Source organism: Tiliqua scincoides, chromosome 1 (genome assembly GCF_035046505.1).
Source record: "Tiliqua scincoides isolate rTilSci1 chromosome 1, rTilSci1.hap2, whole genome shotgun sequence".
Classification (NCBI taxonomy): domain Eukaryota; kingdom Metazoa; phylum Chordata; class Lepidosauria; order Squamata; family Scincidae; genus Tiliqua; species Tiliqua scincoides.
Window position 1 is genome coordinate 16640899 of NC_089821.1, and position 15697 is coordinate 16656595.

A 15697-nucleotide genomic window follows, 5' to 3' on the forward strand; every position below is an offset into this window, starting at 1 on the left:
GGGGTTCACTATTCTCTTGAGAGGAAGATTTTCTCCAAGCAGTTCTCCTCTGCCTGGTATCTACTGAGTGGAGCAGCTTCAGTAGATACCATCTACCAAGGTGTTTTGCCATTCAGCTCCTTATCCAATAAAGGGGAAGCAGGAAGAGGTGTGGGCACCCTAATTCCAACCTGCTATTCCCCTGGCTCAGCCTGCCTTCAACTGGAAGTCCCCCTCCCTGACATGTACTATGCCACATTAACCTGAATACAGTATCTTCTAGATCCTTCCATGTCTCCCCAAAAGTATGAGGCTTTTTAGTTGAAGGTTTGGAAAGTTCCCACACTCAAATGAACATAATGAAATTTGGTTGATGGGTGTTTGCCCTCTGCAACAGTACAGTGGCTTGACTCCTTCCTCCTGGACCAAACTGTTACCCCCTCCTAATGGCTCTTCGGTGTGTGTTTCTTTTTTGGGTTTTCTTTTTTGTTCCAATTGATTTTAGCCATCATACTTATTGCTGTTCTATATTGTACATTTTATTAGGAAGCTTTGTAAGCCGCCTTGGCCATTTCCTTTGGCGTGAGAAAGGCAGGTTATACATTTTTCAAGTAAATAATATAACCCTGTTCATTCATTACTTTCTCTCCATTGCAAGGAGGGAGGACCCAATATTCTTAACAGTGTTGCTTTTCTCTGCAAATTAAAAATCAGATGGACTCGTACAAACATTAGCTAGAGCAGGGCTGTCCAACTTGCTTCATACTGAGGGCTGAATGGCATTCAAGATGCCTGCTGAGGGCCAGAAGTGATGTCATTAAACAACTCATAACCAAAAATAAGCACTTTTTCTCACTTAGGAATTCATTAACTACAAATGACAGAAGAAGAAAAAATGCAAATCTTTATCATATTTCAAGATATGGGAGAGCTCAATTTTCGTGGGGGCTGCCTTTTTAGCATAAGAACATAGAAGAGTGCTGCTGGATCAGGCCAAAGGCCCATCTCATCCAGCTTCCTGTATCTCACAGTGGCCCACCAAATGCCCCAGGGAGCACCCAAGACAACAGATGTAATCTGCATCCTGGTGCCCTCCCCTGCATCTGGCAGTCAGAGGTAGCCTGCCTCTAAAACCAAGAGCTTACACATACCTACTATGACTTGTAACCAGTAATGAACTTTTCCTCCAGAAATTTGTCCAATCCCCTCTTAAAGGCATCCAGGCAAGATGCCATCCTGTGATGCCTTCCTGTGGCAAAGAGTTCCACAAACTAATTACACACTGGGTAAAGAAATATTTTCTACTGTCTGTCCTAACTCTCCTAACACTCAACTTTTGTGGATGTCCCCTGCTTCTTGTGTTATGTGAGAGGGAAAAGTTCATGTGTCTTATCTACTCTGTCCATCCCCTGTATGATTTTGTATGTCTCAATCATGTCGTCCGCCCCCCCCGGTACCTCTTTTTTAGGCTGAAGAGGCCCAAACGCTGTAGCCTTTCCTCATGGGGAAGGTGCCCCAGCCCAGTAAACATTTTGGTTGCTCTCTTTTGCACCTTTTCCATCTCCACTATATCCTTTTTGAGATGTGGCAACCAGAACTGGGCACAATACCCCAGGTGTGGCCTTACCATTGATTTGTACAATGGCATTACAATATTAGCTGTCTTATTTTCAATGCCTTTCCTAATGATCCCAAGCATAGAATTGGCCTTCTTCACTGCCGCCGCACATTGGGTCGACACTTTCATCGACCTGTCCACCACCACCCCAAGATCTCTCTCCTGATCTGTCACAGACAGCTCAGAACCCATCAGCCTATATCTAAAGTTTTGATTTTTTGCCCCAATGTGCATGACTTTACACTTACTGACATTGAAGCGCATCTGCCATTTTGCTGCCCGTTCTGCCAGTCTGGAGAGATCCTTCTGGAGCTCTTCACAATCTCTTATGGTCTTCACCACTCAGAAAAGTTTGGTGTCATCTGCAAACTTGGCCACTTCACTGCTTAGCCCTGCCTCCAGGTCATTTATGAACAGGTTGAAAAGTACAGGTCCCAGAACAGATCCTTGGGACATTCCGCTTTGCACCTCTCTCCACTGTGAAAATTGCCCATTGAAGCCCACTTTCTGCTTCCTGGACCTCAACCAGTTCCTAATCCAGGAGAAGACCTGCCCTCCAATTCCCTGACTATGGAGTTTTTTCAGTAGCCTTTGGTGAGGGACTGTGTCGAACGCCTTCTGAAAATCCAGATATATAATGTCCACGGGTTCTCCCGCATCCACATGCCCGTTGACCTTTTCAAAGAATTCTAAAAGGTTCATGAGGCAAGACTTACCCTTACAGAAGCCATGCTGATTCTCCCTCAGCAAGGCTTGTTCGTCTATGTGTTTTGAGATTCTAACTTTGATGAGGCATTCCACCAACTTCCCTGGAACAGAAGTTAGGCTGACTGGCCTATAATTACCCAGGTCCCCTCTCCTTCCATTTTTAAAGATTGGTGTGACATTTGCTATCCTCCAATCTTCTGGCACCATGGCCGTTTTAAGGGACAAGTTGCATATTCTAGTCAAGAGATCAGCAACTTCATTCTTCAGTTGCTTCAGTAGAAGCAATTTCAGTAGAGGGCAGGTCCTCTCATGGACTGAGAACTGGTTGAAGACCAGGAAACAGAGAGTGGATGTCAATGGGCAATTTTCACAATGGAGAGAGGTGAAAAGCGGTGTGCCCCAAGGATCTGTCCTGGGACCAGTGCTCTTCAACCTCTTCATAAATGACCTGGAGACAGGGGTGAGCAGTGAGGTGGCTAAGTTTGCAGGTGATACCAAACTTTTCCGAGTGGTGGAGACCAGAAGTGATTGTGAGGAGCTCCAGAAGGATCTCTCCAAACTGGCAGAATGGGCAGAAAAAGGGCAGATGCGTTTCAATGTAAGTAAGTGTAAAGTCATGCACATTGGGGCAAAAAATCTTAACTTCACATATAGGCTAATGGGTTCTGAGCTGTCTGTGACAGATCAGGAGAGAGATCTTGGGGTGATGGGGAACAGATCAATGAAAGTGTCAACCCAATGTGCAGCAGCAATGAAGGTGGCCAATTCTATGCTTGGGATCATAGATATTGGGATCAAGGTATTGAGAACAAAACAGCTAGTATAATGCCATTGTACAAATCGATGGTAAGGCCACACCTGGAGTATTCTGTCCAGTTCTGGTCGCCGCATCTCAAAAAAGACATAGTGGAAATGGAAAAGGTGCAAAAGAGAGCGACTAAGATGATTACTGGGCTGGGGCACCTTCCTTATGAGGAAAGGCTACGGCGTTTGGGCCTCTTCAGCCTAGAAAAGAGACGCCTGAGGGGGGACATGATTGAGACATACAAAATTATGCATGGGAAGGATAAAGTGGATAGAGAGATGCTCTTTACACTCTCACACAACACCAGAACCAGGGACATCCACTAAAATTGAGTGTTGAGGGAGTTAGGACAGACAAAAGAAAATATTTCTTTATTCAGCATGTGGTTGGTCTGTGGAACTCATTGCCACAGGATGTGGTGGTTGCATTTGGCCTTTAAAAGGGGATTGGACAAATTTCTGGAGGAAAAATCCATTATGGGTTACAAGCCATGATGTATATGTGCAACCTCCTGATTTTAGAAATGGGCTATGCCAGATGCAAGGGAGGGCACCAGGATGCAGGTCTCTTGTTATCTGGGGTGCTCCCTGGGGCATTTCGTGGGCTGCTGTGAGATACACGAAGCTGGACTAGATGGGCCTATGGCCTGATTCAGCGGGGCTGTTCTTATGTTCTTAGTTCCTTAATAACTCTTGGGTGGATGCCATCAGGGCCCAGTGACTTATTGACCTTTAATTAGTCAATTAGGTAATTTTCTCTCAACCTCTATCCAACTTAATTCCTTGGTGGGGGGGCCGTTTGGGCAGTGGTATGTGCCTGACGTCTTCTACCATGAAGACAGATGCAAAGAACTCATTTAATTTATCTGCCATCTCTCCTCTTAACTCCCCTTTCCCTCCCTCAACATCAAGAGGGCCAACTGCTTCTGTGGCGGGTTTCCTGCTTCTAACATATTTGAAGAAGCTTTTATTATTCCCCTATAACACCTGCAGTAACACCTCAGCACTGCTCCGCAGCTGAGAGCCAGATAAAAAGCTTCCGCAGGCCGCATCCCCTTGGGCCTTAAGTTTGACACCCCTGAGCTAGAGCAACAAGATGTATCCTGAACTTGTTTTTCAAATGTTCAAAAGTTCTTAAAATGGATTATTTAATCTTGCCGCTCTGGATTCTCTTCCTTTAAAAAGACCCCTTTATTTGCAGCAATCCAAACTCCACATGCTTTCCTTCTCTGTCCAACAGAAGGTTTATCTTGGGGCTGACCTAGAGACACCCAAAAGTACCAGAAAGGTGGGGGAGGGGCTTTCTATAAGCTCAACCTGGTGATTGCCTTTGCAGATGGGATACTCAGTACTCAAAGTTCTTTAGCAGGGTGTCCCCTTCTCCAATTCTTTGGTTCACTTCCATGGAAGCTCTATTTTGGGAAGCAAAACAAGTGCTGGGCCCCATTATGGCGGCACTCATACTGCCCTGGAACAGGACAGGCATAGTAACACTTAGTTCAGTTTAGGAATTGCAACTCTGCATGCACACACACAAGCAAAATTATCACTACCAGCTTTTAATAAATACAGTTCACCTTCAAACAGTGGTCAAGTCAACATACCATCCTGAAACTGAAACTCTGCCTGTTGAGAACACCGAGAGCTCTGCACAGGAACATTTATGTTTTCTTCAGCCTGATTTGGAGATGCAGGTTCTTGCTTGATTTGAACAGACGAATCGGGAACTGCACTGGCTCCAATGCCGCTAGTGCTTTGGAATGTAGGTGGAGTGCTTACTTGGACAGGGGCTGCCAAATGAGCTGGAGATATCTGGGCAAAGAGAGATGAAGCATTTTGCAGGAAAGGAACAAGGACATCAGGATTTGCAGATAGATCCTGTGCAGGTAGAAGTTTGTCATTTCTTCTTTCTTCAGAGTCATTTGGAAGAGGTTGCTGCAGCTGCTCGGAAGGTTCATAGGTTTCTAAGATGAAAGAACAAATATTTAACAAGGATTAAAGAAGAGGTACAAGCTCTGCCCCGATTCTTCCAAAGTCCACATACAGCATGCACTTTGGCAGTTCATTTCCTGACACAACCAATCTGCTTATAGTCATCTTTCAGCAGGGATCTCTCTGCTGGTATCTATATCCACTCAACAGGCAACAACAAGAGGTGCTTTCAAGTCAGTGGGCCATCCTCTTACCCCACAGATGTTTCTTCCTTAAATCCAAGCATTCAAGGAAATTAAAGTGCTTGATGGCTCTCTATGTCCAAGATTCTTGGGGGAAAGCTAAAGTATTCCACCAACACATCTTCCATTTGTTTACTTTAGGTACTATTTGGAGAAAGTTACTATATCTAGCATCCCTGCCTTAAGTAACTCAAAAAACTACAGCACAAGATAAAAGAATTTCAAAAAACAAGGCCACATGGCAAGACCTTATATGAATTCCAAGTGTAAAATCAGTAACAGGAGTGATCCAAGTACCTTGCAGGCCCTGCAGAATTTGAATTCTTTGGCTCCTCAAAGTGCTCATTTCCACTGATATCTAGGAAACAAGACCAATTCAGTCAGGCCCACCAAAAGACACCTTTCAAAACGGTCAGTGCAGGAGCTAATGGAGTTCAGAATAAGACAATACCTGCTGCTTCAGGACAAGCAACTGCTGGACTTCAATATAAGCTGCCTGAAGAGCAGCTCGAGCCTGCAAAAGGCTTCCCTCTGCACAATGCAGTGACTTGCTCAACTCCTCTTCCCTCAGTGAAATGGACAGTAACTGGTCCACCTGAGAACGTTCTGCAACAGGAAATAAGTTATAAGATATGACACAAGATGTTAATTTTTTAGGACATTTCAACAGTCATTCTTACTGCATTTAGACCACGTTTGTTTTCTGCTAAGGTTCCACTTCAGTGCCAAAGGACGCCTAGCGAAAACTGACCAATAGATAAATTAGATATTGTTGTTGCCAAAACTACTGCAGTCTCAGTGGGCAATTTTGGCCAGAAAGCTTTTATCTTTGGAAAAAAACTATTTAGTTCTAACTTCCGAAGGAGGTAAGAGCCATGCATGACCCTTCCCAGCAGCAATCATGGTAAGCATATAGACAGCACACCCAAAATGGAGTAGTGGAGTCAAGTGCACGTGAAAACTCCCTTTGCCATGTTTACTATGTCATGATCCTTCCCCCGGCTCCATCTTATTGTGTCCAGGTCAGTTTCCATTCTTAGGGTACATTTACACAGCATCATGTTCTCCTGAGTCAACTCTGGCATGCACACATAGGAGCTGAGGAATTCCATCTCCACTTTAGTATCAGGCCATACTCTACATGAGTCTAAGACCTTAGAAGGCCACCACTGTGATTTCATGTTTCCAAATACTTCCCCATAAAATGTTCTGGATCTGATAGGAAGGGTTCCTAGCATCTGCGTACATGTTGGACTCACTATAGTGGGTTCCATTAAAACAGTATGCTCCCACTGGGTGAGTTCCTGCTCTCACAAAACGCCACTCTCCTTCTTGATGAATTACAGTCAATCACACTGTATTCCTTGCCATATGTGAACATGTGCGCCATATGTGAACTTTTAGTTAAAAAGCGGTATATAAATTCTGTGAATATGTGCCCATCTAGGTAAGATGTCGTGCATACCCCAGAACATGTCTGCTCCTGTATGTGGCAGGGGTATGAATCATAAACCCCTTCCCACATCAGGAGGCATCATCGTACAAACCCAACAAGGAGTGGGCTCCATTCCATATACCTCCTCTTTCAGCGACTCACTCATTCTGATAAAGACAATTGAAATAATGACCTTCAACACAAACATATCAACACATATTCCAACATTGTCTTTCTTATTCTGGGGGTCTTCAGGACAGACTTCAGTCCATCTAAGGGAACTGCTCACCATTTGTTAGCAACCACCAGAGAGAGGGTTGCTTTCTCCTTCTCCCGCTAACATGCTAACCTATTGAGTTGCACTGGACATGCTTTCAACAAGGGGTGCAGACACCAGGCCGCAAGCTGATCACCTGCCACTCTGGTGCTGGCATCAGTCTAAAGCACTGATTTTCAACCTTTTTCATCTCATGGCACACTGACAAGGCCACTAAAGTTGTCAAGGCACACCATCAGGTTTTTTAGAATTGACAAGGCACACCATGCTGCCAGTGGGGGGCTCACATCTCCATTGGCCCTACTAATAAATGACTTTCCCCCAAATTCCAGTGGCACACCTGTGAACCACTTGTGGCACACCAGTTGAAAATGGTTGGTCTAAAGCAGGGGTCTCCAAACCCCGGCCTGGGGGCCAGATGTGGCCCGCAGCAAGCCTCTTTCCGGCCCGCAGCCAACTTCTTGTCCCCTGAAAGCCTCTGACCCACTCAACTGAACATGACCAGAACAGTGCTCTGATTGTGTCTGGAGGTTGTTTTGAGGGCCAGGGAGGTTGAATGAATGAGCCCATTCATTCATTTATTCACTCATCTGAGTTCCATCTCTAATTTATTTAAATTTAAATTTTTTTTCCGGCCCTCCGCATCACGCCAGATATTTGATGTGGCCCTTTGGCCAAAAAGTTTGGAGACCCCTGGTCTAAAGCAATTCCACAGGGTGTGACACTAAGCAATGCAGCTTTGGAAACACTTAAGTCAGGATGGGTAAGGAAGGGGTTTTGGAGAGTTAGGGTCCAGCAAGGCGATGTAGCCTGACTACGCCTTGCAGCAAAACATCCATGTGTGGACGCTGCAGATCTCTCCAGTTCCATGTTCAAGGAAAGGGTAGGCAAAGTTTGGGGTAAAAGCAGATGTCGGACCAAGACTCCACCCCACTCAACCCATAAACTCATACAGGCATAACCTACCGTTCTTCCGGCTCAAAGCCTTCCATTACTCTGAACAGCAGATGTCTTCCAGACTAACCAACACCCTGAATTTCCCTTGTCCAAGTCTGGCACTACTAGGTCAGATTCAAGTATCGGACTGACAAGCGGTCCCAAATGTAGAACCACTCAAGCAGTCTCATCTGGGGTGCCGGATTTGTTGCCAAAATTAACCTAGCCCAGCATGCAATTTTGGCCAGAAATCTGATGCACAGAAGTTCCAGACAATGACAACGGAGAGAGACCAGTTGGTTTCAACAACTTAATTTATTGTGAAGTACTCAGATGGAACAACAAAGCAAGTATCAACAAGAAAACATGCATATAAGATCACAGTTAACCAACTACTCCTGCCTCCCTTATTGTCAAACTCTCTCTAACCCCACCAGATAATTACCAGGGCACATCTAAGGGGAGCAGATGAAAAGCTTCAGTGGCATTTCAGCTCAGTCGTTGGAAAGGAGCAGCTGCCAAGAAGCCCCGACTAGCACAAGGGGCCTGCTTTTATCCCCCGTTTAGCACACAGCCATTCAGGGTTCTGCACACAGCATGCTAGCTGCCATAATGAGGACCTTAGTTTCTCAGTTTCCACTCAGGTCCTGCATTCAGCCTCTGCTTTATACATGCCAGGGGTGAGGAAAAGGTCAACCTGCTCAATATGGAGCTTTGTTCAGGACATCAAAAAACTTTTCAACTTTTACTCCAATACTGTGAAAGAAAAGTAAAAGCCAGGCCAGTTCAAAAACTTGTTTTTCTTAAACACCTTGTTTCTTGCTATGGGAATCTGTGAGAACAGATCTGCAGAGTGGGACTTCTTGCTGGGGCATCAGGTACAGCCAGCTCAAAGTTGTGGCAACGAGCTTCACTATTCTGCCTGGAGATATACCCCCCAAGGGTCAACTGGTTGCAAATGACCAATACTTGTTAGAAGGGAGAGAAGTGAGTGGACTGAGGGTTACATAAGCCTGTGGATGCTTCAGCAGGCTGAACCTTCCTATTGGCTTGGAAGAGTCACTTTTTGAAAAGCTTCTGTTGGTGAAGAGGGAAGGGCTCAGATTTTGGCAGTTACTTCACTTTGTGTTAAATTGGGAGCGTGGATGCCAACTTTCCTGGACGTGGTGAAGCTAGGGGCAAAACCTAGCCATCTACTAGGCCCAAAGGCATAGGGCAAAATTTAAATGGTGTGCGTCCTACAAAACAAATATTTCAAAGCAGTGGTGTCACAAAAGTGCTGTAGAACACTTTCATGCCACTGCTGGAGGGGAAAGGCGGTGCACAGATGTGCGCTAGCCTCCAGAGATTGATGCGAGGGCCAAAGTGCTAGCGGACCAGTAAGGCTGTGCTGGCCAAGTCAGGCTAGTGCAGGGGTCTAGGAGGGTGGGAAGGAGGCGTTCTGGGGCAGGAGGAAGGCAGGGAGGGCCTGTGGGTGGGCTGTGGGTGAGCAGAGGGTGGGGCCAGGATCTGGCACTTGTGCCAGATCCTAACCCCAGTCCTGGGCAGCCTGAAGCAGCTCAGGGCTGCTCAGAACTACACCACCTCTTTAGGTAGCGCAGATCCAAGTAGCCCCATTGGGGCCGCTGCGGCATTACCTGGGCTAAGGGTAAGGAATTACCCTTGCCCCAGGTTGAGCCACAACCGGCCCCAATCCCGCTCTGGATACAGGGCAGGCAAGTAGGCCTCCCTATCCTAGTGCAGGTTAGGCTTGGGCTGTTAATCAATTAGAGTGAGAGAGACAGGGTTTTGAGTTTCAGGCAGTCTTTCATTATCAGGCTATTGAAGGCACCACATGCACTCACAAGAATGCCCTTGGTACAAATAACTGGTTCTTGCTTAGATAAATGTGAAGGGTCAATAATAAAAACAGGTGTGCACAAGAATAAAGATCTCTACAGTATGTGTCCTAAACTGGAATTAAAGCAATACCAAGTAACTGTTGACCCACCTTTTTTGCCTTTAATCTTCCTTCGTTTGTTCTTACTTTCTGGACTTGGGATTTCAGGAGAGTATCCCTCCTACAAAACAAAATGTATTTCTTGTAATTGAAACTAGACATTAGTTGCTCAGCGCACAGTCTGTAGATTTAGTGACTAGTGTGGAACATCAGTTGACTAGCAAGCTCTTTCCAGGGATTTAAACACACAAATTTGAATCCAAATGTTTCTTTCCTCTATCAGAAGAAGGGAACTTCTGAATTCCAGGGTGAAACTTCTGAAACCCATAATAAAACAGGGTGCATTTTGACGGAATGTATTTAATACTGTTGACTGTGGTTCCACTTCAAAGCACAGGTGATCTGGGCTACTACTCATCCAACACTCTCTATATGATCAGGAACACAAGATTTGCTAAGTGTTCTTTGTTTTATGTTGCATTTTTGAAACATCTCCTTGGAGACCTCTCAAAAGGGAAGTATGATCTTCAAGAGTGGCCACAAGAACTACTACTGAAATAGCAAGGATGCCCCAAATAGACAAGAAAATGAAATAAAATGCTGACACTACTTTACTTTTCCAATGAACTTTTAGATCAAATTAGCTGTTATGACCAATTGTAATATCTGACAACAGAGAAGCAAATGCAAGACATTTGATAAACTAGAAGGGTTAGAGAGAAGCATGCCAAGAAATGCAATTCTACTAGTAAATATTTATCAGGTGCTGTTTAAAGCCAGGATGTCAAACATGCAGCCCACAGAACCTTTTCATCTGGCCTGCATGGTGCTTGCCTTGTCTCCTGATCTCCAGAAGGAAATAAGCAGCAGCAACAACAACAATATCCATTTGTAAGATAGCAGTTGGCCATCCAGGCAACTGGGGGAGCTGAGGAGGAGGAAATGAAGCTCCCAGCAGTGAAGGCACAGAGGAAGGCATGTCCTCCCTGGATCTTGCTGCCAGCCATGCAACAACCAGCTTCAACCCTTCTCCAGTTCGAGGACAATATAACAAAAATATGTGTGGCGGGGGTGGGTGGGTAAGACTGAAGGCATGGGTGCAGGGCAGTCTCTCAAGAACTCCAAATTGAGCATTCTTGATTTTAATAAAGCACTGCTTTAAGCCATTTCTGCCCAACGTTGCATATATGCAACAGGGACCAAATGTGTGGACCTGGGACCTGTGGACTGGGCAGAAATGGGTTAAAAGCAGTTAAGGACTTTGTTGGGAAGTGAGCTTTCACAGAAGGGTGCTTCTTTCAATGGGACATGACAACTAAGCAGGTGTAGGATTGCAGCACTGAAGTACTTTGAGATTGTGTGAATGGCCTGTGGGTCTCTTTGTGGAAAAAGGGGAAAATGCCAACTGGCTTAAAAAAAAAGTTAACATTTGTTCCCATTAGGAATATGAAATATCTTACTCTGTCTCTCTAGAGGTGTTAAGTTCCACCTGCTTTTGGTTCTTCTGTGTTTCAAAGATGGATTTGGTTTGTATTATAAATGCTTATTTGTTAGAAATTGTGATCCAAAACACCTTATATATTTCAGTTGGTATTTAATACAGCTTATGAATAGGAACTGCTGCTCTTTTTAGTGGGTAGGTTATGCTATTGTACAGTTTTTAAGATGACAGTGGTTATGTACTGCTCAGGTCATTAACCGCTCCACATGGTAGGAAAACTATTGCAGTGTTTCTCAATCAGTGGTATGGGTACCACCAAGTGGTACCTGCAGGTAACTCACACACCTGCTGTCTGGCAATGAGACCAGTGACACGATGAACAGTAGTAAGAGGCTTGGCTCAGCAGGCAGAGCTCCAAAGTGTGCTTTCTGCATGCTCGAAACAGCCCTCTTGTTCACCCTATTACTGGTGTTTGTCCCGTCGTATCTGGACTCCCAACCTGGAAGTAATTGGTGATGACGTCATCACCAGTTACTTCTGGTGGTACTTCCAAAGTGGAATGGCCAGGGACAAATTTGAAAAATGCTATATTCGAGAGAACAGTGCTTGGCAGAAGTGGTTCTGCTGAAAGGGTAGCTCGTATGATAAATGGGCTCTCCGTATCTTAAAAATACGATCAAGATTTGCATATTTTCTGTCATTTACAACTAGTGAGTTCTAAGGTGAGAACAAAGTGCTTATTTCTGGTCACGACTTGCTTAAGGACATCATTTCCTGCTTAATGACATCACTTCAACCCTCAGCAGGCACCACGAATGCTAACTTAAGCCCCTCTGTATGAAATGGGTTTGACACCCCTGGCTTAAAGAGAGGTATAATGAAGAATCTCTTGATATTGAGACAACTTACACCAGTTGCTCTTCTCTTTTTGCCAATTCCTTGGTTGTCATTCTGCTCATTGCCAGATGTGTAGCTGCTGTCTGTGGCTGCATCTTGAACACTCGAGGCAGCGAGGGCCAAAGTCACACAGTCTCCCTCTCCTGGACCCTCCGGGACGTCTTGGCTTTCAACAAGCTGAATTCTGTAATTTGGGCTTCTCTGGGCTTCTTGTGCACTAAATACTGTGAATCTGTCCACATCAGGGGGAGTTTGTAGGCTGAGTCTCCTGCCATTGGCTACTGAATCAGTCCTGTCAGACATGAGTGGTGATGAAGGAAGAGAAGAGGATTCTTGTTTCACACCAGCCACAACATCTTCATGCATCTGGGATGCAGCGTCCTTCATGACAGTAAACGAACCGATTTCCCTTTGCTCACTTTCTTTGCTTGTGCCTTGGTTGCTGAAGAAATTGTAAACCGAAGCTGTCTTGTCTACAGCCACGCTGCTTTCAGAGAGACTGCGTTTCCGAATAGTTCCAGGAGAGCCTATGGATATTCCTTCCCATTGGAATCCTTCAAGATTAGTCAGGTCAGAGTCTTCACCCAAATCAAGGTTCTCCTGTTCATTCTGGATGAGGGGAACCATCTCAATGCCAAACCTTAAAAGACAAAAATAAAACATTTACAGCTCTTGTGCTGCCTCCTAAGTGTTGTGAACTTGCCGTAAAGCATGATTGCAGCTACTCGAGAGGAGAGTAGGCCAGCACACAGATGTCTGCTGGCTTCACTGTGCTGAAACTGCACTGGGATGGGCCGAGTTTGTGCCAGCCCAGGCAGGCCAGCACAGGGGGTGGGAGAGGGCAGTGAGAGGGAGGAACAGAAGTGGGGAAGGGTTGCTTTCAGGTGGGGGAAGAGGGCAGTCCAGAGAGCAGAACGGGTCCGGAAGGGGAGTGAGATTGGCCAAGGCAGTGTGGGCCAGATCCTAATCCCTGTCCCCATCCTAACTTGCAGTACAATGGCCACTTGGATTCCTGGGCACAGATTCAAGAAGCGGGCATAGATCTAAGTAGTCCCAAAGGGCTACCTGGAGCATTTCTCAAGGTAAGGGGAATAAAATCCCCTTACTCTGTGTTGCACCCCAGCTTGCACCTACATCATGCCGGATCATTAACCGGCATGCCTGCCTGTTACAGCACAAGTTAGGATTATGCCCTTTGTAGTGAAAACTCTGAAAGGAATAACATGGCTGAAACATAAGACACAAACAGCTTGAGCTATCAAGAGAATCAAGCAACATGTTAGAAAGAGGGTTGTGTTGTTTTTTTTAAACACCCACTTCTGGTTCTGTGATGAAAAATGGAGTTTTTAAAAAAAAAATTTTTTTTTTTACAGAAGTTGGATGCTTGGGAAACGCTGCAGAGCTCCACAGGCTCCCCGGAAGATGGCTCCCCCAGAAGATGGAGCTGGCAGCAGGTAAGTAGAAAAACTCCCCCTTATCCCTGGCAGCAGCGCAATCCTAAGGCTTATGTTCCTCCCTCCCTCGGAATCAACTTACCTTGGTTCTCAAATTCTCTGAAAATTTGAGAACCACTGAGCTAGCCTATGACAACCAGATAAACTTCAGCTGAGCCCAGCAGTTCCCACACCAAGCAGAAGGTCAGAAAACCAGTTCTTACTGGATAGGAAGTGGAAGAATTCAGAAAACTGAGCCCCAAAGGGAAGGGTTTAGATAAGAATGAATAGATGGGAATGTAACTGGGACCAGCATGTAATATGAGCTTAGGGGCAGAAACCAGCTTGCTAGCATATCTGTGTGTAAATACTGAAGCTCTTGTCCTTGGGGCAGAGACCTGCCTGCTTGCTTGCCCACTGTGCAGCTTTGTTTGTCTCTCTTCTGTAGAATAAACTTGGAAGCGTTTCAGACTTCAAACCTGTTGCATTTTTGACTTTGCTGCACTAGGGACAAACCAAGCCCCTTAGGAGCTCTAGCAATTTAGTTAACAACACTACCAAAACAATAAACTGCAGTTATAACCAGTAATTAGGGGCAGTCTAAAATGGTAAAAACAAAATAGGGCTTATAAAATGATAAAACGCAATGATTACACGATGAAATTGCTTTAAAATTGATTAAAATGGTAATTAGGAATAAAAACACATAATACCACTTTCAGTCTTTTTTAGTATCTGAAAGTCATGAAATAAAGACATTTTAGACTGCATCTATCGATAACTAAGTTTTATCTGCGTTTTATCTGCATTTTTTAATTAACTGAGTTTTATCAACAACTTTTATCATTGTTTTATCAACAATGGTGCCATACCATACCATAGGAAAAGGTGCAAAAGAGAGCGACTAAGCTGATTACGGGGCTGGGGCACCTTCCTTATGAGGAAAGGCTACGGCGTTTGGGCCTCTTCAGCCTAGAAAAGAGACACTTGAGGGGGGACATGATTGAGACATACAAAATTATGCAGGGGATGGACAGAGTGGATAGGGAGATGCTCTTTACACTCTCACATAATACCAGAACCAGGGGACATCCACTAAAATTGAGTGTTGGGCGGGTTAGGACAGACAAAAGAAAATATTTCTTTACTCAGCGCGTGGTCAGTCTGTGGAACTCCTTGCCACAGGATGTGGTGCTGGCGTCTAGCCTAGACGCCTTTAAAAGGGGATTGGACGAGTTTCTGGAGGAAAAATCCATTATGGGGTACAAGCCATGATGTGTATGCGCAACATCCTGATTTTAGGAATGGGTTAAGTCAGAATGCCAGATGTAGGGGAGAGCACCAGGACGAGGTCTCTTGTTATCTGGTGTGCTCCCTGGGGCATTTGGTGGGCCGCTGTGAGATACAGGAAGCTGGACTAGATGGGCCTATGGCCTGATCCAGTGGGGCTGTTCTTATGTTCTTATGTTCTTATGTTCCTCAAAGTACTGAAGCCTCAAAGCTTTTTAGCCACAGCATTATAGAAGATCCATAAATGAACAGGCTCTCTCTTCATCATCAGAATCTATACCATCCTTACAACACATCAAGTAGCTGCCTACTGAAAGGTTAACAACAATTTTCTCTATAAATGGACTAAACTAGCAGGCTATCTGAAAAGCAATACAAACAGTTGGCTTCTTACCAAAGATGACAAGATCTCACTGATCATACTTACTCATTAACGAATTTTCTCTAATCACAGCCTCTCCTTAAGAGCTAGAAATCTGAAACTGATGTAGTGAGTCTGGTTCACTGAGCTTAGTATATGACAGTTCTTTCTGGCTAAGATTCTATCTTGGAACTATGGCCAGGTGAAACTTAACTGAAAGCCACTGGTGAGGTATGCTGACAAGGGAGTTGAAATCACAACTACAGAATTGCAGAAGCCGTATACAGCTGGTGCCTGATCGTCTGTGGATTTTTCATCAGTGAATGTGACTCAATGTGGGTCCACCAACCCGCGTTGAGTCTCAATCAGGCCTGACCTGAACCCTCCAAATGTGACCGGAGATTG

At 45.0% G+C, this 15697-nt stretch overlaps 1 protein-coding gene across 1 annotated transcript in view; it reads right to left on the reverse strand.

The window, feature by feature from the left end:
- Nucleotides 1-15697, reverse strand: part of ZNF106 (zinc finger protein 106) — a 73635-nt gene that overhangs the window by 27112 nt on the left and 30826 nt on the right. Inside the window, exons 6-10 of the mRNA XM_066630987.1 lie at nucleotides 12221-12848; nucleotides 9922-9991; nucleotides 5735-5889; nucleotides 5581-5641; nucleotides 4714-5073 (exon numbers count right to left, since the gene is read on the reverse strand). Coding sequence (XP_066487084.1) covers nucleotides 4714-5073; nucleotides 5581-5641; nucleotides 5735-5889; nucleotides 9922-9991; nucleotides 12221-12848 — 1274 coding nt within the window. The remainder of the gene's footprint in view (nucleotides 1-4713; nucleotides 5074-5580; nucleotides 5642-5734; nucleotides 5890-9921; nucleotides 9992-12220; nucleotides 12849-15697) is intronic.